Raw genomic sequence first — 24,303 nt, 5'->3', positions numbered from 1 at the left:
TGCTGTCATGTAGAGGCTGTTTCCTGACTGGCTTGCGGTTATTAATTTCTATATTAGACGTGGTGAAAAGCAAGTGGCTTTTATAATGAGCAAGAGGCAATAAACTGACATCATTTCCAAGGGGTTTTGATTGTACTGACAGTCAAAATGGCCCTCTACAGCAGCAGTGTCCACTAGAAATTCCTGTGAGGATGGAAATACTCTGTATCTGTGTAGCCCAATGTGGTAGCCACTATACACATGACTGTTGATCTCTTGAGATATGGCTAGTGTGCTGAAGAACTGAATTTTTAATTAATTTAGAGCTTCAGGCAGCCAGTGGCTAGCATATGGGGGCTGCACAGCTCCATAGCTTAGGCCAGGCCATTTTTAAGGTGTGCAAATTAAGAACACTTAGCATGAGAGGGGAATCTCATGCCTGTCTGTGATCTCAGCCATTTATGTGTTTTCTTTTGAGCTTTGGAAAAATGGCAGGAGGCTGAGAGGAAGAGCAACACTTAGAAAAAATGAAATTGTCTCCCTGTGAGGGTGCTGACATATCACAGTGAGGGTGGTGGTGGAGATTTGTTTCAGAGAAGGAGACCTTTCTCCACAAGACTTAAAAGAGCTATTGCTGCTCATTGACGGGAGATAAAATTGAAACATGTCTATGTCCTCATAAATAAGTTTTAAATTGCTTTGGAATAAAAGTGTAAGTGTGTGTATGTCAGAGTTATTCATATTTCCATTTAGCATCGAGTGCCCAAGGAGTACCATTCTAGAGAACCAAGAATAAACTTGACCTTTCGGACAGTTTATCCTGACCCTTGAGGGGCGCACTGGTGATGTGAGGTCTTGGAGAGGGAAGCTGTGCTGAGACCGAGCAAACCATCCACCATGAAGAAACTTCCGGAGACTGGTCCAGCTGCTCTCATGGTGTGGCTGTTTGGAAGATGTGGATGGGATTTGCTTCCCAGCTTGGAGTCCTATTAAACGACAGCCTACAGTTCATGTTTGTAATATGTTTACTGTGGGAACAGTAATCCCTAATCATGTTTTGAAATCACATATTTTCTTTAGGCAAGTTAAAAACTGCTGTGGCTGTGTTCACAGATGATTTTGTCCATAAGCAGTTTTTTTTCTGCCCTCTCCTGCTTCATTTGAAGAAATATGAATGGACTTTGCCTCCGGGGTAAATCCACACATGTTTGTTCCTTGTGCCTTTAGCAAAGTGGAGATATAAATATGAGTCAGTGACTCTGGAGCCTTGCGTAGGCAGACAGCTGCTAAAACCCAAACAGAGCTTTGTTGAAGTCTGCCTTGACTCCTGAACATCTTGGCTTGTGTGCTATTGTAATGCAAAGCTGCATATTCTGGGAGCACTTTATTTAACTGAGCCTCCTTGCCTGTCCATCTTCCCAGGATATGCTCAGACAGGTTACAGGCCTCTGAATAAAGAGCAGAGGTGGTATTCTCCAGTGCATCTCCAAGCAGCCACCTGGACTACTTGAAATACAAGAGAAAACTGTCCCCTCAAAGGGAGGAAGAATTGAGTGATGTCATGAGAAATTTCGGCTGAAGAGCAGCAAATGCCCTGCTAGTGGCAGCTGTTCTACATAGATGAGTTCCCCCTGGAGAATGACTTGAGTCATTTAAACCCTAGCCAGATAGGAGCGGGAGCAGTCCTACAGGAACAGACTCAGTTACCTAAGAGTCCTGTTCACTTTAGATTTCAGTAGCCCTATGACTAAGGCTTTCGTCTGACTCAGTGTTTTCTTCTACACATGTTCCCGAGATGAAAGCGTTAGTCTCTGATGTCACCAGGGTTCCCAAAGCAGACAAAGCGACTGCCCCTTGTTGCATCATAAAAGCACGTGTCTTCCTGACCCCTTGACTTAGGAGCAGCATGCCAATTCCAAACCAAGACAGGAAAAACTGGAGAGAAAGAGAATGGATTTAAATGGATGAAAGTAGGGCGAGAGAGTTAGAGTTTCCCTTAGCTCCCTGTGGGGAAAATTTACCGAGCCTTCTTGCTTTTGATCTTGTTTCCATTCCGTGCTGTAAGATTGATGATCTCCATGATCACAATAAAATGCCAAAGGCTGGGCAGGCTCTTCCCCAGAAGGCAAATGAATGCCATGCCTGGCCAGGCGCTGTTCTCTGACAAGCTCTGTAGCTTCTTGAACCAGAGTCTCTTAAATGTTGTTGCCTGTGTGTTGCTCCTTTCTCTAAGAAATGCTAAATGCTTTATGAAATCTGAACATCATACTGACTGAGCCTTCCCGTGAGGGAGGTACAAATCACCATAACTATAAAACGAAACCTACTCAATCCCTAGCTTTCCTCCAATTCAAACAAACACAACCTGGCCAGGGTGGTGCAGCCAGCTTTGGCTATGAGTTGGCTGCATGACCTGGGGAAATTCCTCTTCTGTTCCCACAAGTGACGGGGCTGGCAGATGACTCCAGGTCTTAACCACATCCCTCCTGACCCGGGGTCATGCTCTCCCCTCGCATCAGCTCTGATTTCACCTCTTCCCTCATCACTGCCATGTCTGTCAGGGAAACTAACTCCTACTCTTGAGCAGACAGCCTGGACCACCACCTGGGTTTCTTCACCTGAGAGCAGCAGTCTTAGGTTTTGTTTCTTGCTGTCAAATGCCGGAACTGCTATTCTTTCTACCACTAAGATAATGTCCCTTCTGAAATGTCAAGTAGGTACTTGCCATAGAATAAAAGTACAGGGTTAGGACCGGACAGGAATTCCAGACCCCAGCAAAGGAGGCCCGTGCTCAGTGACTGCACCAACCTGTTGCTGTGTTTTACTGGTGGTAGATCTTAACTAGGAATTAAGGGCGAAGCTATTTTTGCCAACATTACTTGTAAAGCAGAGGGAGCAAATATAACGGCTGTCGCATGAAGAAAAACAGGTCTAGTTTTTTAGTTGCCCGTTTTTTGAGCTTTAATAACCTGCCAGAACAATTTAATAACCGTCCTAGGAGCTTTTCATACATAATTCCTAATCCTCCCTGAAGCCCTGCCTAAACAAGATGCTATTCCCATTGTAGAGACTAGGCAACTGAGCCTCCAAGAGGTGAAGTCATTTCCTAGGACTTATGAACGGCAGAACCAGCACATACAGCACAGGCTAATGCCTAGACTGTGCTTTTCCCTCTGCCATGCAGGATTTAGGCAGAATAGTGGGCACCCCCAGGCCCATGAGCCTCAGGGCTTGCTCATGCAGAACGGGCAACCCAAGCTCACCCTAGTGCCCTGCTGGCCAGGATGACTGCCAGGCCACTCTGTTTGTCCCCTGGCTTTCCTGTGAACCAGTGCAGGTATCTGCACCTCATCTCTCCTTAATCAACATGAGCATCTCCTAGTCAGAAACTCTGCTGCCAACTGGACTAGAACTGTCCAGTTTACTGGGGGAAGCTCATTTTGGGGAGACACAGTCCAAATTATGACAAATTAGACAAATTCTCCTCTAACCTTCCTGGCAAGTGACTGAGAGCATGTTTCCTGACCATATCAAAGCCAACTTTCAGAGGTAGACAGGTGGTCCCTTCCTCCCTTCACTCTTGTCTGTGAGTACATTTGGGGACCCAGATGCCCAGACTCAGCGTCAGGCTTGCTCACGATGCTTACCAACACCACGACTCCGACCAGCAGACAGCCCGAGAAACAGGGTAAGCTCTGCACACTGACAACATGTTGACAGCAGGCACCTTGCCTCGAAGCATGGGTCGGAGCAGTCTGACACAACATCAGCTTGTATCCTCAGTCTACAGCTAACCACTAACTCACGTGGCATCGATGATTCCTAATAAATGGGTCACAGCTCATAAACCTGCCATTTTGCTGTGACACTCCCTCCCTGCTGCCTCCATGGCTGGTATGACCTGCCCTCGCGAGTGGCAGGTCTGTCGGGACCTGGTCAGTAAGTGGCACCGTCTCCTGAATTGTGTCATGGCAACCCCAGAAGAGCTCAGTGGGCACTGCAGTGAGCAGAGCGCTCCAGCTGGGCGGCTTCAGAGGAAGCCCTGACACGTGGGTCCCTGCCCTGCTGGGAATAGTTCTTCCTTGAGTTCTGGCAGCTTTCACTTGGCTGCAGAATATCTAAGACCCACTTTGCCTTTTCTGGTCATAAACACTTGTAGTGTTGAATCTGAAGTCTTGATTGCTTTATGTTCTTAACCATGCCTTTGAAAAAGCCGAATGTTTCCATAGTGATGCATTCTGTTTGTTTAAATCTTTACATATATGTGGTTCCACCCACACGCTCTCCTCAGAGGGATTTAGTTTACAACTGTCTCTTTACCCCCTCCCAGCTTCCCTTTGCAAGGAACCCCAGTATGAGACCCCTGTCAGTTTTGTGCTGCTGGAATCCATTCTTAGATATGATGACTCCTGTGTCTCGGGGTCAGCAGGGAAATTATTTTGATGTTTACTAATGAGGGTGGAACACAGGCTAATGGTGCCTTTTCTAGCTGGCTTAGTACTGCTGTGATAAATCAGAAAAGCCTTCCCCAGCCTGTGACCAGAGCCCCATGCTGGGCTGGGCTTTCAGCTGGGCGCGTAGGAAAACAGGATAAATTAGGTAGTATTTTTGTAGCTAACGTTACCCAAAAGATCGTTTTCTCAGATGAGCCAACTTGGAGATGACCAAGGCATGTGTGACACTGTTATCATTACAGTTATTTGAATGCTATCACTTCCCCTCCATGTAATGGTGATGTCACGCTCCCTGGACACCAGGGACAGTCCCTATTCTCATGTGGCCTCCACGAGTGTGGACATGCTCAGGCAGGATCCTGGCCTCTGACCCCACTAGCTTTTAACTCTGGACACAAAGTCTAGGTTTCTAAAAGGGAAGGAAAGGTGAAAGCCAGGAGGAAGTGTAGAGTATTTACTGGACCTGTTACGTACATAATCTGACTTATTCTTAAAAGCAACCCTATGAGGCGGTTGGTTGGTTTTTTAAACAGCTGAGGAAACTGAGGTACCTAGAGGATAGATTAGATCCTGAGACTGGGTGTCCCTGGTGGGCAGGCTCCTGCGTGGTTACTTGTCTGCAGGCATTTAGTGCGATCTCTGGGCCTCCCCAGGCCCTGGCGTAGGGGGGATGGGGGAAGCGGCAGCCTGAGTCTCCTGGGGCTGGAGGGGCTGTGCTTTTCTCATCCCCTTTAGCAGCCAGCAAAACCTCGGGTCCTTGCCTGGGAGCCTGGAAGCTTCTCCCCAGGGGGCGGGAAGCAGGAGGAAGTGGTGGGCCAGGCGTGGGGCTCTCGAGGGCTGCGTGATCATGTTGCAGTTAGCCGCCCACTGCAGGAAGGGTGTGGGCGAGCGCTGTGGCCAGCGCCTGCCGCGCAGCGCCTGTGATGCTCCAGACGCCCCCGAGAAGGCGAGCGCGAGCCTGCAGGGCAGCATTAGCCGCGGAGACAGGACGGCAGCCTCGCCTTCCCAGGAGGCTGCAGCGGGGAGGCCCTCCCCCGGGCCGCTCTGTCGCTCTGAGGACTGAGTCGGAGCCTCTGCCACCAGGTCCCTCCCTGCCCCCACCCTTGTCTGCATGAGGATGGGACCATCTAGGAAGGGAATCCATACCCTCCAAAAAGTGATTCTGGGTTGCGCGCTGTGTCCTCCCTGCCTAAAGAAAGTTTGTGGGATGGGTGGATGAAGGATGCCGTGAGGGCCTCCCAGACTTGGGCCTGGGGTATTCAGGCTGCTGCCCACCCGGCCGGGACTCAGGAGAGTCCAGGAGAGGAGGGCCCCGCAGAAGTGTCTCCCCCATGCCCCTGTTGGTTAGAGAAAACTTTTCTGGAATGTTTTCTCTGAAAAATATATCAAGGGATTAGCCACTAATTTCTTCCCTGAACCCTGTCTCTGATGTTAGCTGTGAGCCTCTATTCACCCCGTGTGAAGGGGAAAGGAGGACAGTTAGCCTAGAGGCAAAAATCTGGGGAGGACGTCTGAGTGTGTGGCTTCCCGCTCACCCCCCAGTCGGCCCCCTGGAGGGCCTCCCGCCCTGGGCTCGGAGAGGGGAGCCAGAGAGGAGAGCTGGCGGACTCTCCCCCTGCCTTGCTCTTTGTCTCCACAAGTCCTGTGAGAGTGTAGGCTAGGAGCTACTCTCCCCGTTGGACAGATGCTCTTCTGAGGGCCACCCAGGGCCATGCCGGCAGAAGCAGCGTGTAGAGCCACAGCAAGTGCCTAGGCCAGTGTTCTTTCCACCGCTCTGAGGTTCCGTGACCTCTTCTGAGATCCCCAGCTGAAGGCAGACCCTGGTGACAAGAGGGAACATGGGCACAGACAGCCCCGGAAGGTCGCAGTGCCTGTTGGGGCAGCCCTCCAGGGACTGGTGTTGGCGATCTCCATGCCGTCCTGGCCAGGTGGCTCGGCACGTGGCCAGGATCCCTGGCGCAGCTCGAGGGAGCATCTTCCTGCCGAACATAGAGCAGGCCAAGCTCTGCACCAGCTGCTTGGGGGACTTAGCTGGACAACTTCAGGCAAGACTGGTCAGGCCCCCTTTACTGTCACAGTGCTGCCTGCAAGGGTGGACTTAGGAAAGAGCTTTGACACACCCCCTCTGTCCCAGGCTCCACATCTGGCAGACTTACTGCAGAGCCCCCGTGGGTCTAGCCTCAACCTGAGCCAGGCAGACCTGGCCTTGAGTCCCACTCTGTCCTTCCTAGCTGAGTCACCTTGGACCCGTCTGTCAGCCCCCAAACCTCAGTCTCCTCAGCTGTGAAGTGGACACAGAGGCAGCCACCTCTCTGAGGTCTTGTGAGGGTCGAGCTCATGAATGTGACATGCCTGATGCTAATGTGCCTAGCAATGTAATCGTGTTTTTTTTTTGTTGTTTTTTTTTTTGTGGTACACGGGCCTCTCACTGTTGTGGCCTCTCCCGTTGTGGAGCACAGGCTCCGGACGCGCAGGCTCAGCGGCCATGGCTCACGGGCCCAGCCGCTCCGCGGCATGTGGGATCTTCCCGGACCGGGGCACGAACCCGCGTCCCCTGCATGGGCAGGCAGACTCTCAACCACTTCACCACCAGGGAAGCCCTGTAATCGTTTTAAGTAGAACATTCCACATGCCCTGCTAGCCCCAACCCTAACCCCTCTGCTGGGTGGGCAGTGCAGCTGTGACTGACAGATGGCCCTGTGACCCTACCCTTCCCCTTGCCCGGCTCCCTGGGTGCCTGCACCTCTGTTGTGGGCAGCGAGGGGAGGCCCAGTGGCTGTGGGAGGAAGAGCAATATGGAAATTGTGCACAAGGAGGCTGATCATATTAAGATCCACCTGCACTTAAGCGTCTCCTGGGAAGCTCTTTACAGCGCACTGAAGAGAGCTCCCAGATGTCAAAGCGGCCTTGCATCGAGGCCCGGTAGCTCTTAGCGGCCTCGCCACATGCTCCCCAGGTAATTGGTCTCCTAATGCACCAGCCCTGGCCGGGCTCCACCGCCTCTTCCCCCTCGGGTCAGTTCATGATGTTCCCCAGCCTGGCAAGCGGGTCACAGACCAGTGTGACACACCCCCGCCATTGTTTTCTTGTCCTTGCAGGCCATTTCTAGATTCTGTACAGGATGCCTTGGCCTGGAAGAGTAAACAGGATTGCCAGGCAGTGTTGAATCAGGAATTCTGTTCAAGACCAGGGCTTTTATGTCCAGAAATTGTGTGTTAGATGCAGTGTGGAACATATAAAAGGGAGACACGATCCCTCCTATTACAGATAGAAGTAAACCAGCATGGTTTTCATTTTCTTCTTCAACATTAGTTTTTATTCCTAACTACAAAAGGGATACGTGTTCTTGGTAAGAAATTTAAAAGAAAGATAAAAGGAAAATCATTTATAGCTTTACACCGGAGATGACAGCTCTTCACATTCTGCAGTGGATTTCTTCTCTACACGTTTGTATACTTCAAAAAAAAAAAAAAAAAAAACGAAAGCAACTTCATACTGAACTCATCAACTTGTAGCCTTTTGCTACTTATTTTTTAAATTGATGCATGACATTAATTGTTGTTCCTTAAGAAGTGGCAGCATAGAATGGTATATAGTTGTATCATTATGTACCCAGTCCGTTGTGTTGGATAATTCAAGCATTGTTCAGGTTGGAGTTGCTTTTGCTATTTGTAACAATTCTGCTGATTTTGGAAATCATGAGAGTGGATGGTGGGGCTGCAGTGTAGCTAGGAGTCCAGGATTTGGCCTCAATCAGACCTCAATTCAAATAACAAGAGATAAGTAACATTTTTATAGAGCCTGAATATTGTGCCAGGCACTGTGTTAAGTGCTTTACATACATTGACTCATGATTTATGAATCCACATAACAGGCCGTGGGCTAGGCATTATTTTTATTCCCACTTTACAATTGATGAAACTGAAGCACCACCCCTCCACTTTTGCAGCCGTTCTGTGGCTAAACCTTTGTGCACGTGTATGATTGTTTCTTAGAATACATTCCTGAAAGTGGGGTCCTGGCCCAGATTCGGAAGGCTATACGTATTTTTAAGGCCTTGAATACATCATGTGAATGACTTTCCAGAAACGTTGCCCCAGCTTCTCCTACCACCAGTGTTTGTGTATATTTGAGAAAATCGTGCCATGCTTTGAGCAGCAATAACGTGCCAGGCCAGTGCTCTAGAAAGCTTCTCTCCTTGAAGGAGAGGCTGTGCCTGGCCTAGAGTAAGCAAGCACTCAGTACATCTTAGCCAGTGTTAGAACTGTTGTCTCATAGTGTGTCGTTTGTTGAGAAAACAAGACACATACTTGAAGAACCTCAATAACAAGGTGAATGTGGAACAAGGGGTCCTGACAGTGAGTGCCACACGTGTTGGAGGAATATGGGACGTAATTTGGGGTAGTGGTCATGGAACGCTGCATGGCGGAGGAGGCACTTGGAGAATGGGAAGGAGGACCCTGAAGTAATAGCCTGAAGGCTCATGAGCAGTGGAGCCTAGGTGGCTTGTGTCCAGGGCTTGTGTAGGGAGTGCTGAGCTGGAGGAGAGACAGTGAGAGAAGATGGGCCCAGATCAGACCTGGGAGCCGCCCCAGGCCAAAGGCTCTGATGGTGGGGAGCCTCCGAGGGCTGAGACTTTTAGGAAAATGTACTTACCAGGAGGGAGCGAGGGGATGGGACTCGAGGTGGGGAGACGTGTGCGAGACCTGGACGGGAGCTCAGGCAGAGGGATCTGCGTGTGTGGCCTGCTAGGCACTCTGGGAGCAGTGAGGAGAAAAGATGTTGTGTTTCCTGGTGCTGGTAACAACCCTTCTTGCCACGAGTCCTGAAGCAAAAGAAAAACAGACACAGGGCTCAGCTATGAGGTCAACATGTCTGACAGAGCTGGATGGGAGACCTTGGCTTCTATCCATGACCATGGTCAGACTCTTGATACTCCCTCACCAAGTCTGGGCCCTGAGGCACCCTATTCAAGGAAACAGCACAGCAGGCCCTGTCCCCGCCAGCTGCTTGGAGAGTCGCTGCCAGCCCCGCCGCGCCAGCGTGTGGAGAGCCAAGGAGGTGGGCCTCCAGGCCTGCTTCCAGCAGGTGGACGCTGGCCCTTCCCGGTGTCCCTCCCTCCCAGGCGGGGGACACAGGAGCCGAGCAGCACACTCCCTGTCTGTGGGCGGGCACATCTGCAAGTGGGCAGGAAAGGGATTCGCCGTTCCCCCAGGCCACTGCCTTCTCCAAGCTCCCCTGTCAGAGAAGTCTGTCCTCCCCTCCTGGAGGAGGGACTCAGGAGGCTTGGGAGAACATTTCCAGTATTCTTGCCCCACCCCCCCGGGCTGGAACGTTCCTTTCCTGGTTGCAGCTAAGGTAAGAGACACTCCCCCCTCCCCGACACGGTCATCCTGCCCCATCCAGGATCCTTTGGAGGAACGGCTGCCGGGAATTGGCCGGGCAGGGGAGTGTCCAGGTGTCAGTTTTGGTGCCGTGTAGACCTGGTTCTAGAGCCAGCTCCTCCGCTTACTGCTGTGTGGCCTTTGGCAAATTTCTTGGCCTGAGTTTGTCTGCCAATAAGACTGGGTTGTTGCGAGAATTGAGCATGACAGTGTAGACCCGTCTCGGTCTGGGTAACTGGCATCATCAAATAATGTAGACGGGGAGGAGCCTCCTCCAACCTGCGGGCTTGGGGGCGGATCTCACTGTGATGGAGGTGGCGTGACTTCTGTGTAGACAGGTCTCGGACAAGGCCTTGGGGGAGAGAGGCCCCAGCCTGGCCAAGAGAGACTCGGGAGGCGGCTGTACGGGGCCATTGGGGGGCCAGTGGGAGGGAGTGTGGAAAGGGACCTGATTCTGGGGTGTTCCCATGGAGGGGGGCTTGGGAGGAGGGAAAGGAGGCGGGGAGAGAGCCAGAGAGGAAGGAGAAAGTTCTTTCACGACACCCCATTGCCCCCCACCCCAATACAGAGCACTGTATTCTTCCCACTCTCGCCTGGGAGCAACAGGGGGTAACAGTTGGCAAGGCTGGTTGTGTCTAAGGTTAAAAGGTGAGTAAGAAGTTGGGCCTCTGAAAGGTGGCCCCTGGGTGCTGGGGCAGTAGTGTCCTGGCATCCTGTCTCTGGGCCCCGGGCCAAGCCCTTCTGCACTTGGCCCCAGTTTTCCCATCTGCAGAATACAGGGGTTGCACCAATTTAATTTTTTGTAGCTGTTTTGACCACAGTTCATGGTTAAGAAAAAAAAAGTTTCCACACATTTAACTAAAACTAAAGCTTAATAGAGCAACACTTCATTACACGTCTCTACTCTGGTGTTGTCTGTTTTGCGTCATTCAGAACTGCTGGTGACGGCTCCCTGGCTGATTGTATGGCCCACTAATGAGTCACACCCCTCGCTCTGAACACTGACCCAGCTCCTCTGGAAGTTTCCTTCCTGCGCTGGCAGCTGGCAGTTCTATTCCATTTCCTCTGGCCTCATGACCCCCATCAACCAAGCCTTTGTGGTTTTCTTCTTCGTATCTTCAAACAGTAATCTCAGATGCGGGAGGGAGCCCCTGGCCTGATGGCACTGCTCCGAGTGCCCTCTCACCTCCGTGGGAGGTCCTGGCGCGCCCACTGTCTGGCTGGGCCCTTCCTGCACTGCATCAAGTGCCGGGACGTCCGTGGGTGGGGAGGGCCCTGTGCCATCACCACGGGCAAAAGAGTGGGTTTGGATGTCATCCACACTCCTCTCCCCACCCCACCCGACCACTGCCTGGGCCAGAGGACACCAGCCTTCTCTCTGGAAAAGTTGTTGGGGGGCTTCCCTGGTGGCGCAGTGGTTAAGAATCCCCCTGCCAATGCAGGGGACATGGGTTCGAGCCCTGGTCCGGGAAGATCCCACATGCCGCGGAGAAACTAAGCCCGTGCGCCACAACTACTGGAGCCTGCGTGCCACAACTACTGAAGCCCGCATGCCTAGAGCCCGTGCTCCGCAACAAGAGAAGCCACTGCAGTAAAAAACCCACGCACCGCAATGAAGAGTAGCCCCCGCTCACCACAACTACAGAAAGCCCACGCACAGCAACGAAGACCCAACGCAGCCAAAAATAAATAAATAAATTTTTAAAAAAGAAAAAAAAAGTTGTTGGGAAGTGGAGCCTCCCAGTTGGAATTCCAGACTCTTCCTCAGGCACAGCCGCTTCACCGTGTCCCTCCTTTCACTGAACCCCTGTCTGGGCAGGTCCAGGGGTCACCATCGTGAGAGCTGCTGATGGATGATGAGATGAGCTTTGGCAGTGATAGACCTGGGTTCAAACCTTAACTCTATCTCTGCCTGGCTGTGTGGCCTTGTGAAAGTTCCCTAACATCTCTGAGCCTGTTTCCTCATCTAAAGTTTGGAGATAGCAACACCCATCTTGCAGGATAAACTTAAGGGTGAGATGATAGGTACCGAGTGCTTTGTGTTGGCGCCTGGCCTGAAGAAAACTCATTCCTTGAAATCCCATCCCCTTGGGTGTCCCTGTGAGGGAATGGCTGGAGAAATAGCAGCTGTTGCCGCCTTAAAGAAAGAAGGGGGAGATGCCTTCCATGGGCCAGTTATAGGAGAGCAGTGTCGGAGAGAGGCTGCCTTGAGTGGGCTGTCCTGGGAGTGACCTGCAGCCCCAGCGTGTCCAAAATGTGCAAAGAGACTGGGGTGCAGCAGGCATCTTGTGTCCCCTGGGCAGCTGGAGACAATGTCTGAGGAGGCAGACAGGCAGGGACTGGGGAGAATGGAGTCTCTGGGCCCCCATGGCAGGCCAGGAGCTTTTCACGAGGCTGATGGTGTGTGCCAGTTCAAGGCCAGGCTCACAACACATCACGCAACAGGGCATCGTTTCAATCCTAATTTTTTGGAATACATTTAAAAATTCACCCTCCTGCAGGGCAAATTTTACCCCAGTATGTTCTCATAGAACAATCTGGTTTGATCCTCATAACCGCCACCCTGGGTAAAGGATGGGGCAGGCACAAGGCCTAGCAAGGGTAGCAAGAACTTTCTGGCAAGCACTAGAACCAGGGTGCCCAAGCAGGCAGCCTCGATACGCTGTTTGCCTCTTCTCATGCTGTTACCCGTTGCCGAGGCTGCGTGAACGTCTTCTTTGTGGGGTGTCTTCAGAACCCACAACACTTTCTTTTTGGTGCCCCCCTCCCATGATGATAATTATCGAAACATCCATATCCGGGCTCAGATCCGAGTTGTTAGGGATCTGAGCCAAGCTGGAGACAGGCATGAGGGCACCTCTATCTTCAGAGACTGCTGTTCCTGGGCAGCTGCTTCCCGAACACAGAAAGCCATTCCTCCCAGGGCTCCTGTGCGCACTGGCTCTTGATAGCTGTAGACACCGGGGCTCTGACAGCTGAGGCAACTTGCCCAAGGCCACACAGCTCCAACAGCAGAGGCTAGGGGCCCTTTGAAATGCTGCCTTATGCAGCTGGGACTTGGCACTAACTGGGAAGACCTCTGGCCCCTCACCTCTGTGTTCTCGGCCAGCTCCAGCTGCCCTCTGCTCTGTTTTGCCAATAACCAGGAGATTCTCCTTCCAGGGCAGAGACTGGCACTTTAACCTTGGAACATAAATAAGTTCCTGGGGTTTGCTTTGGGGAACACATGGGGCTGGCTCGTGGTTCAGTAGAGGCGGTGAAATTTCTCAGAATCTGAGGTTGCATGCACTGCTTTAGGCTTACTAGCTGGGGGGGGGTGTGTGTGTGTCTCTGGGCCTCAGTTTCCCTGCCTATATGTGAGGGGCAGTGCCAGACGGACCCCTTCTGGAGAACCTGTCCTCAGGCCAGCGAGGCTGGACTAAAAAGTTCAGGACTGGGTTCCATCCTTATTCTGCCACCACCTTGCTGCTTGCTGTGTGACCTTCATCTAGTTCCCTCCTCTCTCTGAGCTCCTCCACTCAAAAGACAGCAAAGGTATCCCTGCTTTGCTGAGGTCATAGAGGGGAAGCTACTTTGCCAAGCTCAAGTGCCACAGATGGTAATTTTATCATTATCCACGTAGTGATTCCCTGGCCAGCAGGCCCGGGAGAGGCGACACTCAGGCCTGCAAAAAAGCATGCAGGAAGGACTGGGCCACAGACTCTGGGCTGCCAAAGCTGTGCCAGCTAGCAAGCCCTTAGCAGGGAAATGCATTCCCATTATTCACATCAGCAAGCCAGGCCCACAGCCTGGGCATGATTGTTGGGAGGTTTCCCTGGGCTCTGGGTCCCCAAGAATCTCCCTGCTCCCCAGTCCAGGATGGTGTTCCCTGGAGCTCATCCTGGGAGTGGGGTGTTGTCAGGGTGCCTCCCCCAGTGGGACGAGCCCTGCCGTGCCAGCTCCAGCAGCCTCCCTGCCAGCAGCTGGTATTCTGTTGCACTGCGTACAGCGAGGCCCAGATTAGACAGTGAGCTCATCGTGACATGAATGGGGCCACCGGGGTGGGTGGGGGGGACTGGAGGCTGAAGAGCTGACTTGAGGGTATCGCTGGGGATCTCCCTGCACCCTCTCCCTTCTTCTCTCTGTCTCTCAGGCTTGCTCTCTCTCCCCGCGCCCGTGCACACATGAACACCCTCTCTTGGAGCTTGCTGGGGATTGTCATGGCAACCGTCCAGCGAAATTATCAAAACACTTTTATGCTCACAGTCGTACCAGACCAAGAGCTCATTCTGAGTGAGGCAGAAGCAGGTGGTTGGATGCTGAAGCCATGGGCTTTGTGTTGAGGGCCCACAGTGGGGAGAGGGCGCAGCAGGAGGAGAGGGTGGGGCCCGGTGGCAGGACCCCTGGGGAGAGGCCTTGGCATTTGTTCCTCCCCACCCCTTATGCCAAATTCACATTTGTATTCCATCTCCGCACACCTGGATTCACACACACACACACACACGTAGACAAGTGGTCGCTGAGCCAAATACACCCAGAGTACAGATGGACCCAAACAGCAACATCTGGAATAACCATGACCTCATTCAGCACTTGGAGGCCTGAGATCCACTCTGGGGAGACTTCTGGGTGAGCAGGAGGGCACAGCCAGCCGACCCAGGCTTCTAGCTGGCAATAGGTCTGTGCCAGGGCAGCAAAGCAGCCACAGGAAGGGGCCAAGCCCTTTTGTCGGGAAGCAGAGAAGGACCTGTGACCAGAACCACCCTGACCTGGTTCTTCCCACCTTGCTGCACAGCCTCCGTGGCTCACTGCCTCTCTGCATCCCGGAACGGACTCTGCATCCCGGAACGGACTCAGCATCCCTGCTCCCTTCTGACCTGGGCCAGGGTACCGCAGGCTCCCTTGGAAACAAAGCCCTGCTAATAGCCGAATAACCGGTGGTTGCTATTTTCAAACCCTGGTTCTGCCCGAAAGCCAAAGTGTGGGTGAGGATGGTGGAGGAGGTGATGGCACAAGCCCCTCCCCAGTCTGCTGCCATCTTCCTGCCCCATCTGCTCCCCCAGCAGCCCTCTCCATGGAGGGGAGCCTTCTCCTGCAGCCTCAGCCCAGTCTGCTTGCCACTCTCTGGCCCAAGAGGAAACATCTGCTTCCTGCAACTGGGTCTCCCCATCTGTACATCCTTCCAAGGATTCTAGAATATTAGAGCTGGAGGGGCCCCCAGCAAATCCGAGTCTAGCCTCCTCACTTCACGGATGGGGAAACTGAGGCTCAGAGATGGGAAGCAATGGGTTCAAGGCCACAGGGTATGTGGCTGATGGAGCTGATGCTGCAACCTGGGTGTCTGAATTCTAGTCCTGTGCTGTTCCCGTCACATCAAAGGGTTGGTGAGATGCACTGTTGCAAACAGTGAGTGCTGATTTCTGAGTCAGGCAGACCTGGCTTGAGTGGCGGCTTCAGCACTTAACACCCAAGGTGACCCTGGTAAGCTGCAAAGCACCCTCCGTCCTCAGCTGTAAAATGGGGTGATGGTAGGGTCCTGCTTAAGGGATGCCATGAGGATGATTTAAGAGAGGCATGTGTAAAGCACTACTGGCACAGAGTAGGTGTTCCACAGATGACGTTCTCTGTCCTTCCCCTGCAGTTCCAGGGCTACAGGCCTGCTGAGATGAGGGGCCATCCTGCATCCCCGGTAATGGCCAGCCCGTGTCCCAGGGTGGCCAGGGGAAGCAACCTAGCCTGTCCTGGAAAGACAGAGTCCACCGGGAAGGCAGGCCACACTGACAAGTATGAGTAAATGAGAAGGCCTTGCAGACAGCGACCGAGGGGGGAGCCTTGAGGAGGGTGGCCAGGAAGGCCGCTCTGAGGAAGCAGCAGGGGAGCTGAGACGTCCTCAGCACAGGGAAACAAACGGTTTGGCCCAGGCCTCACAGTTAGTTCAGGTGGAGCCAGGCTAGGACCTGTCTTTAGACTGCCATTCTAATCATCTCCCTCCTTCTAGAAACATCCTTCTCTGGGATTCTGACATGTTCGTCTGGTGTCGCTCTTACCCTGTTGAACGTTGCTTCTCTGAGTCCTTGACTGGCTCACACTCCTCCCAGTGTTGGCTGGTCCCAGCCCTTCTCTGTCTGGAAGGTGGGTTTTCACCCGCTCCCCTGTCTACACCCTGACAAGTCCCATACGGCCACCTACATCCCTCGCCTCTCCTCTAAGTTCCAGTGTCCTGCTCGACCTCTCCACCTGGATGTCTGGTGGTTCTCTTGGTTAGGACAATCTAAGTCGATATAATAGAGACCCCAAATTAGAGTAGCTTAAAAATATTCAGTTGGTGGCTCTCTCACAAAATAGCTCCAAGGGAAGTGTTTCAGGTTGGTAGAGAGCTCCATCCCACAGGGTCATTTAGGGACCCAGACTGATGATGGCACTGCTGTCTTTAACACGAAACCTCCAGGGCTTCCAGCCGGTGTGAGGGAAAGAACACGGAAATCCCGGGCAGGAATTTCTTCTTAAGCAAGTGAGACAGGAGTCTGACTTCTGCTCACTTGCACAGATGAGAGCTTAGACACACAGCCCCACGGAGCTGCAAAGGAAGCTGGGAAGTGGGCCCAACTGGGCGGAGAGCTAGCAGTCTCTACCATGCTAGAATGGTGAGGCCTTCCCGCCTTGGTGGTGGGGGTCCCCCTTCTCTGGGGGCACTCCCTCATCCTGTGTCTCCCTGGCCCCCGGCTTTGCCTTTGGCACATTCCTCCTTGTCTGTGGCTCTCGACCGCCACCCAACAGGGTATTGAAAGTCTGTCCTCCTTGAGCGCTTATTTAGGCTGGGACAATCGTGGGCTTTTGAAGTCTAGCCTTTCAGTTTTGTTGATAATAACAATCCCTTCAGAAGCATAGTAGGCTTTGGGTCTTTCTGCTTCTTGTCAGTTCCATGGGCAGTAACCACACCCCAAGTTCCTTTCTTGATGGAGTTACTGTCTGTCTGTGTAGCCCAACCCACCTCTTTCTCTCCCATTTTATTTATTTATTTATTTTTTGCGGTACGCGGGCCTCTTACTGTTGTGACCTCTCCCGTTGTGGAGCACAGGCTCCGGACGCGCAGGCTCAGCGGCCATGGCTCACGGGCCTAGCCGCTCCGCGGCATGTGGGGTCTTCCCGGACCGGGGCACGAACCCGTGTCCCCTGCATCGGCAGGCGGACTCTCAACCACTGCGCCACCAGGGAAGCCCTTTCTCTCCCATTTTAAATGAAAGTTTAAAAGTCCCTAAGGACATCTGAAATAATAGACTTGGATGACAAGGCAATACCCCTAAGAGAATACTTTGCCACAAGGGTGATTCCTTTGTTTGGCTTATTGTTTGGCCTAATAGACAGGCTTTGAGAAAGGCTCTGAGCGAGTCTGATCTCCTGTTCTTTGGGCAAAACCAGTTGGTTTTTCCAACCCTGAGGACAGTGATTTTCTGTGTTATCTCCTTTTCTGTTCATCTCTTCTTGCAAACCAGCCAATCTCTTTCTTGTAGTATCTTTGCTAAAGGCCGCATCGAGCAGCCAATACATGCAAATGTTTTTGGCTCTTTCCAACCATTTTTCTAGAATTAGTGGCTCAAGTAGGCATGTGGTCTGCCTTCCAAATTATCACAGGTAATGTTTTTATTAAACTTTTTGTCACAACATAACAAGGGTCACTGGTTTTCCATTCTCCAGTATTTGTTTCCATGTTGCTCACCACCTGTTGGCCAAGCCAGTGCCACATGTTTTAGGGTTGTTATACCTGGAAGCTTTCCATTCCTGGTACCAATTTCTGTATCAGAGTATTGCTAAGCTGCTATTAAAAGGGACTCCCGTGGCGCAGTGGTTGAGAGTCCGCCTGCCGATGCAGGGGACACGGGTTCGTGCCCTGGTGCGGGAAGATCCCACATGCCGCGGAGCGGCTGGGCCCGTGAGCCATGGCTGCTGAGCCTGCGCGTCCGGAGCCTGTGCTCTGCAACAGGAGAGGCCACAACAGTGAGAGGCCCGCGTACCGCAAAAAAAAAAAAAAAAAAAGGAACTCCCCAATACAGTGGCTTTAGGATTAGAGAAGTGAATTTTTCTCTCACATAATATGGTTCTGATATGATCATTTCAGGCGTCACCCTGGTGGGTAGTGGATTTTGATGGGTAACCTGCAGACCGCAACCCCACAATGGCCCTCCCCTCCCCAACCTTCTCTTCCCCACACCCCTCCCCTGTATCAGTGGCACCACCGTCTAACATTTGCTGAGGCCAAATACAAAGATGTCAGCCTTGATTTCCACCCCTCTCCCCTCAACACCTCCTCCCGCCGTCCAGTCCATCAGCAAGTTCTCTCAGTTCTATCCACAGACAAATCCCAAATCTGACCACTTCCCTACAGCTCCGTTTCCTTCACTCTCATCCAGGTTTTCAGTGTCTTACATCTGTGGGTCATGTAACGATCTTGTATGTGGGATCCCTGCTTCTTCCCCTAGCCTTTCCAGTTACTCTTCACACGGCAGCCAGAGTGGGCTTTTAAAAACGTAGAACAGAGCTCCCCTGCTCAGAACGCTCCAGTGCCTTACCATAGCCCTTAGGACAAAATGCAATCTCCTGACATATACACACTACTATATATGAAATAGATAACTAATAAGGACCTCCTGTAAAGCACCGGGAACTCTACTCAGTACTCTGTAGTGACCTATATGGGAAAAGAATCTAAAAAAGAGTGGATATATGTTGATATATCACTGATTCACTTTGCTATACAGCCGAAACTAACACAGCATTGTAAATCAACTATCCTCCAATAAAGATTAAAATAAATAAATAATTTTTTTAAAAAGAAAATGCTAACTCCTTAACATGGCCCTCAAGGCCTTCCGTGAGTGTCCTTACTTCTCATGCCCCTTGCCCCTTCTACTTTAGCCACATGGGTCTTCTTGCTGTTCCTGGAAGAAGCCAAGCTCCTTCCTGCCTCACTGTCTTTACACCGCATTCCCTCAGCCCTAAACATTCTCCCCGCACTGGTCACACACTGGTTCCTTCTTTGTCCTCCACGGGGCAGACAGCTTCAGTGTAGTGTGTAAGCAAGAGGGCTTAGGAGCTAAGTCGCCTGGGTTTGAATCTCAGTTCTGCTGCTTACTAGCTGTGTGACCTTGGGGAAAGGTGCTTAGCTTCTCTGTGCCTTGGTTTTCCTATCTGTAAATGGGGATAGTAAAAGTACTTGTTATCCAGGGCTGCTAAGAGGATTAAATAAAATAGTGAACACATTAAATGAGTTAATGCATAAAAAGTGCTCAGAGCGTGGCATCTATTAAACACTTGGTGGTGCTACAATTGTCCTTCGGGGGGCACCTTAAATATCACCCACTCTGGGGAGCCTTTCCTTGCTCCCTCGCCCCCCCCTCTACCTCTCCATCTGCATCGCTATCACACCACCCACAGTACATTTCTTGTTTAGGTGTTTATTGTCTGTCCCGCCCCCTTACCTAGACTGTCACTTTCATGAGCGCAGGGACTTTCCTGAGCTGGTACACAGTAGGTTCTCAATAAATCTTTGTTGAATGCCTATGGAAGGAAAGGAGGCCAAATTCCATGGATTCCCTCCTTTCTCAGCAGCCCTGTGAGCTGGCTGCCGGCACCCTAGGGCCGTGTGTCAGAGCAATGCTCACAGTTTCCTCTTGGGAGTCTGGGAACCCCGGGGCAGGGGACCTGCTCTTGGAAGCCAGCCATGGGGGCATTGGTAGGTATCAACCCCTAACAGGGGACTATGAGAGCATGGACTCTGGAGTGGAGCCCACTTTTCCCCAGCAGTCTCTAATGGGCTAATTACTTATCCTGTCTGTGCCTCCACTTTCTCATATGTAAAACTGGGAAAATACGAATTACCTCACAGGGCTGTTAGGAAGATGAAGTAGGATAATATATGTAAAACACAGCTCACTGCCTAGCTTGGAGTAAAGCTCTCCAGATGGTTAGTTATCATTATTGTTGTTGTTAGTGCCATATCTAAGTGTCATTTTTCTGAGCACGAATGGGGGTGCGCGAGGGACTTGGGGGGTGCGGGTAGTGAGGAGACAAACATAGAGAAGACAGGGAAGAGAAGTGGACTGGAAAAATCGGGTGTGTTTGTATTCGTGCCCGCGTGTGTGTGTGTGTTTGGGGAGGGAGGTGGCATGGATCCAAAGAGGACATCCAGTCCTTCCTCGGAACTCAGTTCTGGGGAGCCCGGGTGGCCTGGCTCTCCCTGCAGCAAGGAGACTGGGGACTGCCCCCGCCCCACGCGCTCAGCGCAGAACCCGCGCGGCCAAATAGCCAAGCGTCTGGATTGTGCGCCTCTGGGATTAGGAGGCTGGAGAGGCGGACGTGCGCCCCCGCGGCCGCCGCGGTTGGTCCAGACTTGGGGATCCCAGGGCGGGCAGGACCCGTGCTCCGGGGCCACCCTGCGCCCCTGTTCCGCAGCGTTCTCCGGAGCCTCGGATGCTCCCGGAACCCCCGCGGGCGGGGCCTGCCTTCCGGAGCCGGGCTGGCGGGCGGCGCTGGGGAAAGAGCCGCGACTTTCCCAGAGTGGCGGGGCGACGTCAGGCGGAAGGGCGCGGGGCGCGCACGCTTTAAAAGGCATTCGCTGTCATCCGAGCTCGCAGCCGTGGGGGCAGGAGCCGGCTATATAAGCGGCGAGCCGGACCGCCGCGGGGCAGACGGCGACAGCAGCGGCGGCGAGCGCCTCAGAGCGCAGCGGAGCAGCGACCCCGTAGCCCCGCGCCCCTCGACGGGTCCGCCTGCCCCCCCCCGAGGAGCGCCGACCCGGGCCCGCGAGGGCCGCCGCCACCCCGCAGCAGATTTGGATCCCCCGCCCGGCGAGCCCCAGGCTGCTGCCTCCCGGGGGGCCCCGGCGCAGCGGCCGCCCCCGGAGAGCCCCGCCGCCCCGCCGCCCGGCCCCGAAGACGCCGGCAGCGCCATGGCGGCCGCCAAGCCCGGCGAGCTGATGGGCATCTGCTCCAGCTACCAGGCAGTGATGCCGCACTTCGTGTGCCTGGCCGACGAGTTCCCACAGCCCGTGCGGCCCGCCAAGCTGTCCAAGGGCAAGGGCCGGCTGCGGCGGCCGCGCCAGTCCCGCTTCAAGACGCAGCCGGTGACCTTCGACGAGATCCAGGAGGTGGAGGAAGAGGGCGTGTCCCCCATGGAGGAAGAGAAGGCCAAGAAGTCGTTCCTGCAGAGCCTGGAGTGCCTGCGCCGCAGCACGCAGAGCCTGTCGCTGCAGAGGGAGCAGCTCGGCAGCTGCAAACTGAGGAACAGCCTGGACTCCAGCGACTCCGACTCGGCCCTGTGAGGGGCGCCGCCCGCAGCCGGGACTCGCGCGCCTCGGCGGCCCGCCGGGTACAGGTGTACGAACCCCTAGGGGCCCCGCCCCCCGGGGTCCCCCCGAGAACCGGGGACCGCCGCCCCTCGAGCGCTTGCACCCTCACCCGGCTACGAACTGGTCGGGGCTCCCCGAGCTGCGCTCGCCCTGGGCGGGAGCGCGCGCCGGGGCGCCAGGGAGGGGGCCCGCTTTCTCTGCCCTTGTAAATGTTTATTTTTTAACTCTTCCCAGTACGAACTCTGCTGTGAGTGTGTGCGGGGAGGCGCACCCTCGCCGAGTCGCCCCGGGTCACCAGAGCTTCCCGGAAAGCCGCTCCACGCCCTTGTCCGATGGTTTGCAACTCCGATTTTGCACATGGCTCCACCGTGCCCCCCAGCGCACACCCGTTCACACTCACTCCCACACACTCTCGCTGAACACTTTTATAATTGTTAGGCGCGGCCGATGGGACTTGGGGTGCAGCGCAGCTGCTGCTGTGGCCGGAGGACTGATATTTATTTTTGCATTGCGATGGCTGACGGCGTTTATTTAACGATCTTTTTACCTGGATATGTCTGTGAGACTCCCGAACGGAGACAAATAAAGTCAATATATTTGCACAGTGCATTTCTCAAGGCTCTTGACTTCTTGAACCTTGAGGGCCCAGGCTCCCAAGACTGGGGGAGAAGTGGGGAGGATTCGCTGGAACGGGGGCCGGGAATCCCCGGGTGGAGGCAACTCCACAAGCTTCGGTCACCGGAACGACGTCGCGTACCCGGTGCCCGGGTGCATTACCCGCCTCCCCGGTGGATCCACCCGGCCCAGAGCTCTCCTGCCTCCCGGGTCTGTTCCCCATCGCCGGTGTCCAGGGTGGGGTGGAGCAGCTAGGGAGGCGAAGGTTGGTGCTGTGAGGACGGAGAGCGCCTGCCTGGCGCAGCTGACCTCTCAGGGAGACCCGGGTCAGGGTCATCGCCCGGTACCCACCACAGAAGATCCCACTCACTCCGAGCCCTTTCCAGGCGACGGGTGGGGAGATGCCTGAGCCAGCGATAGGAGACCCAGGCGGGGATATGTGGGTGGTGGGGTCCGAAGCAGGGCTGGGAGCTGGCGAGAGTGTGGGTACCCCCTCAAAATCGCCTGCGGGTGAGGGCCCCGCTGCCCCCGCGCTGACTCAGCGTGATGCCAGGCGCTCCTGCGCTGGGGGAGCAAACGGCGGCTGTTTCGGTTCTTTGGTCCTTTTCTCCAGCTCTTCCCTTTGCTCTCTTCAAGGTTCCTCAAGGAATCTGTCTTTGGTCAGAGCTTGAAGGGCGCTTGGGTACCACGGAGTCCCCCGCACCCCCCCCCCCACACACACGCCTTTGCTTACAGATGAGAAAACAAACCTAGCAGAGAGGGAAAGGTCACATGAAGAGCAGGGGCTGTGCAGCGTGCTTTCCTGACTCCGCGTCCAGTGCTCCTTGAGTCACAGGACTCTGTCTTTCCAGTGCTTTCCAGCAGCTGTCTGCATCCCTGTCTACGCCCTGAATCCTCTGGGTTAGCAGTGTAAGAGGCTCCTCCGGCCCGTTGTGGTAATGGGGGTAATAAACCACATTCGGTTGAGGAGGGCAGGTCCTCACACTTGGGGGCCCCCTCCCAGCCCACCCCTCCAAGAACAGTCCAGACTTGAGCCACCAGGGCCAGGCTTTCTGCTGAGCAGTTTAGAGAGACGCGGAGAGGATGGATGCCCCCTGGTGGTAGGGGCCTGGCGCTCAGCTCAGCCCAGCCCTGCGGGACATCTGAGCTGCCTTTTACTCTTCACCCTGCAAGTCTTGTCGCCCTGGGCTCTGTAGAAAACGAGGAGGCAGAGGAAGGAAAACAAAGAAACAAAAATAGAACACACAGGGTGTAAAAGAATGTCCTCCCCTCTGGCTCACACAGAAGGCGGCCGGGCTCGGGGCCTTGGGGACTGCAGCCTTTGGTGCCGTCCTCGCCCCTGGGAATACACGGGCCGTTTCAGTCCCCAGCAACAGCCAGTTCCACTGTGAGGGCACATGTCCAAGGCACTTAACTGCAAAGGCATCGGCGTGGTGAGGCAGCCGTGGGTCCATGTTTTGATTCCCATCTCTGCAGTGGCCGTGGCGAGGCTGGTTTGAGCCCCTTGGGGTGGGAGGAGGGTGGCCCAAGCTCACAGCTCCCTCCCTGAGCCCTCCCCATTCTCTTCCCTCATCCTGACCCCCCTCACCCCCATTTTATCTTACATCTTGGGCGGTAGCTCCTGTTTCTACTCTTCAAGAGGCAGGTGCTGCAAGCCTTCCTGTGGGTTCACCCTTCCAGACTGACATCCTGGCTAGGCGTCCCCCTCTGGGCACCACGGCCCTGCCAATACCCTTCGCCCTACTGGAGAGCCTCCTTCTCCAGTCCCCCATCTTCAGCCCATACCCCAGCTAAAGGCCTCCCTGAAGGGTCTCCTTGAGTCATCCTGGCCAAAGTCTGGGGAGGTTGTAGGGGACCACATTCGATCGCTCCAATTCCTGCTCAGCTGCTGGCAGGGCCCAGCGCCCAGTCGGTGCTTCCGAAAAGTTTGTTGGGTTAACATGGGTAAGGGGGCAGTGAGGAAGATTGATGCTCCTCTTGCCTACTTCCTGATTTGTTTTTAAATTAATGTTTCGTTACCCAAGAACTATTTGTTCATTATATTAAAAACAAGTCAGTCATACTCCTACCACCCCCGAGATAAATATGTCAACATTTTGGAGGTTATGCCTGTATTATGTGTGCATGTATATGTATATATATGTGTGTATATATGTGGATATATATATATATCCACATATATTTTTTTTTTTTACAAAATGGGTTTATGCTCTAAATACTATTTAGGGTGCTTTTTTTTCTTACTTGGATTTCTATTTAACATCAGTATGTATCGATCTGTATCATGATTTTTATGAACTTCTCTTGAATAGATACTCCACATTTAATTCAGCTAATTTCCCACTCTTTGGTATAAAAGTGATGTCCCATTTGTTTCAGTTTCTTACTTTTGCCTATACTGGCAGTTCTAAGGATTGAATATGGAAAGAAGTTTGGAAGAGGTGGTGACACGGAGAGAGGCTGGGGGTAGAGATTGGGATGCTATCATGTCGGGGGCAGCAGGCTGGGTCGGGGTGCTATGGCCCCTGTGCTACACGGGGGCACTCTC

At 53.6% G+C, this 24,303-nt stretch overlaps 2 protein-coding genes across 2 annotated transcripts in view; both read left to right on the top strand.

Annotated features, from left to right (window-relative positions):
- Positions 1-8,448, top strand: part of ALKBH3 (alkB homolog 3, alpha-ketoglutarate dependent dioxygenase) — a 42,314-nt gene extending 33,866 nt beyond the window's left edge. Inside the window, exon 10 of the mRNA XM_022592206.2 lies at positions 733-8,448. Within this exon, the coding sequence (XP_022447914.1) occupies positions 733-810 (78 nt within the window). The 3' untranslated portion in view covers positions 811-8,448. The remainder of the gene's footprint in view (positions 1-732) is intronic.
- Positions 8,449-19,858: 11,410 nt separating this feature from the next.
- Positions 19,859-24,082, top strand: C7H11orf96 (chromosome 7 C11orf96 homolog). The gene has a single exon (XM_030764405.2). It carries the CDS (start codon positions 20,742-20,744, stop codon positions 21,111-21,113), a length of 372 nt encoding a protein of 123 aa, XP_030620265.2. The 5' UTR covers positions 19,859-20,741; the 3' UTR covers positions 21,114-24,082.
- Positions 24,083-24,303: the final 221 nt, after the last annotated feature.

The sequence above is a fragment of the Delphinapterus leucas genome, chromosome 7, assembly GCF_059928025.1.
Source record: "Delphinapterus leucas isolate spDelLeu-1000000601 "Yukka" chromosome 7, BTC_Dleu_Yukka2, whole genome shotgun sequence".
NCBI classification, from domain to species: domain Eukaryota; kingdom Metazoa; phylum Chordata; class Mammalia; order Artiodactyla; family Monodontidae; genus Delphinapterus; species Delphinapterus leucas.
The sequence above is the reverse complement of the archived record's forward strand: the minus strand, read 5'-3'. Positions and strand labels throughout refer to the sequence as shown.

Excerpts from the sequence above, each read along its gene's own strand:
- C7H11orf96 (XM_030764405.2), top strand. The coding sequence starts at position 20,742 with ATGGCGGCCGCCAAGCCCGGCGAGCTGATGGGCATCTGCTCCAGCTAC.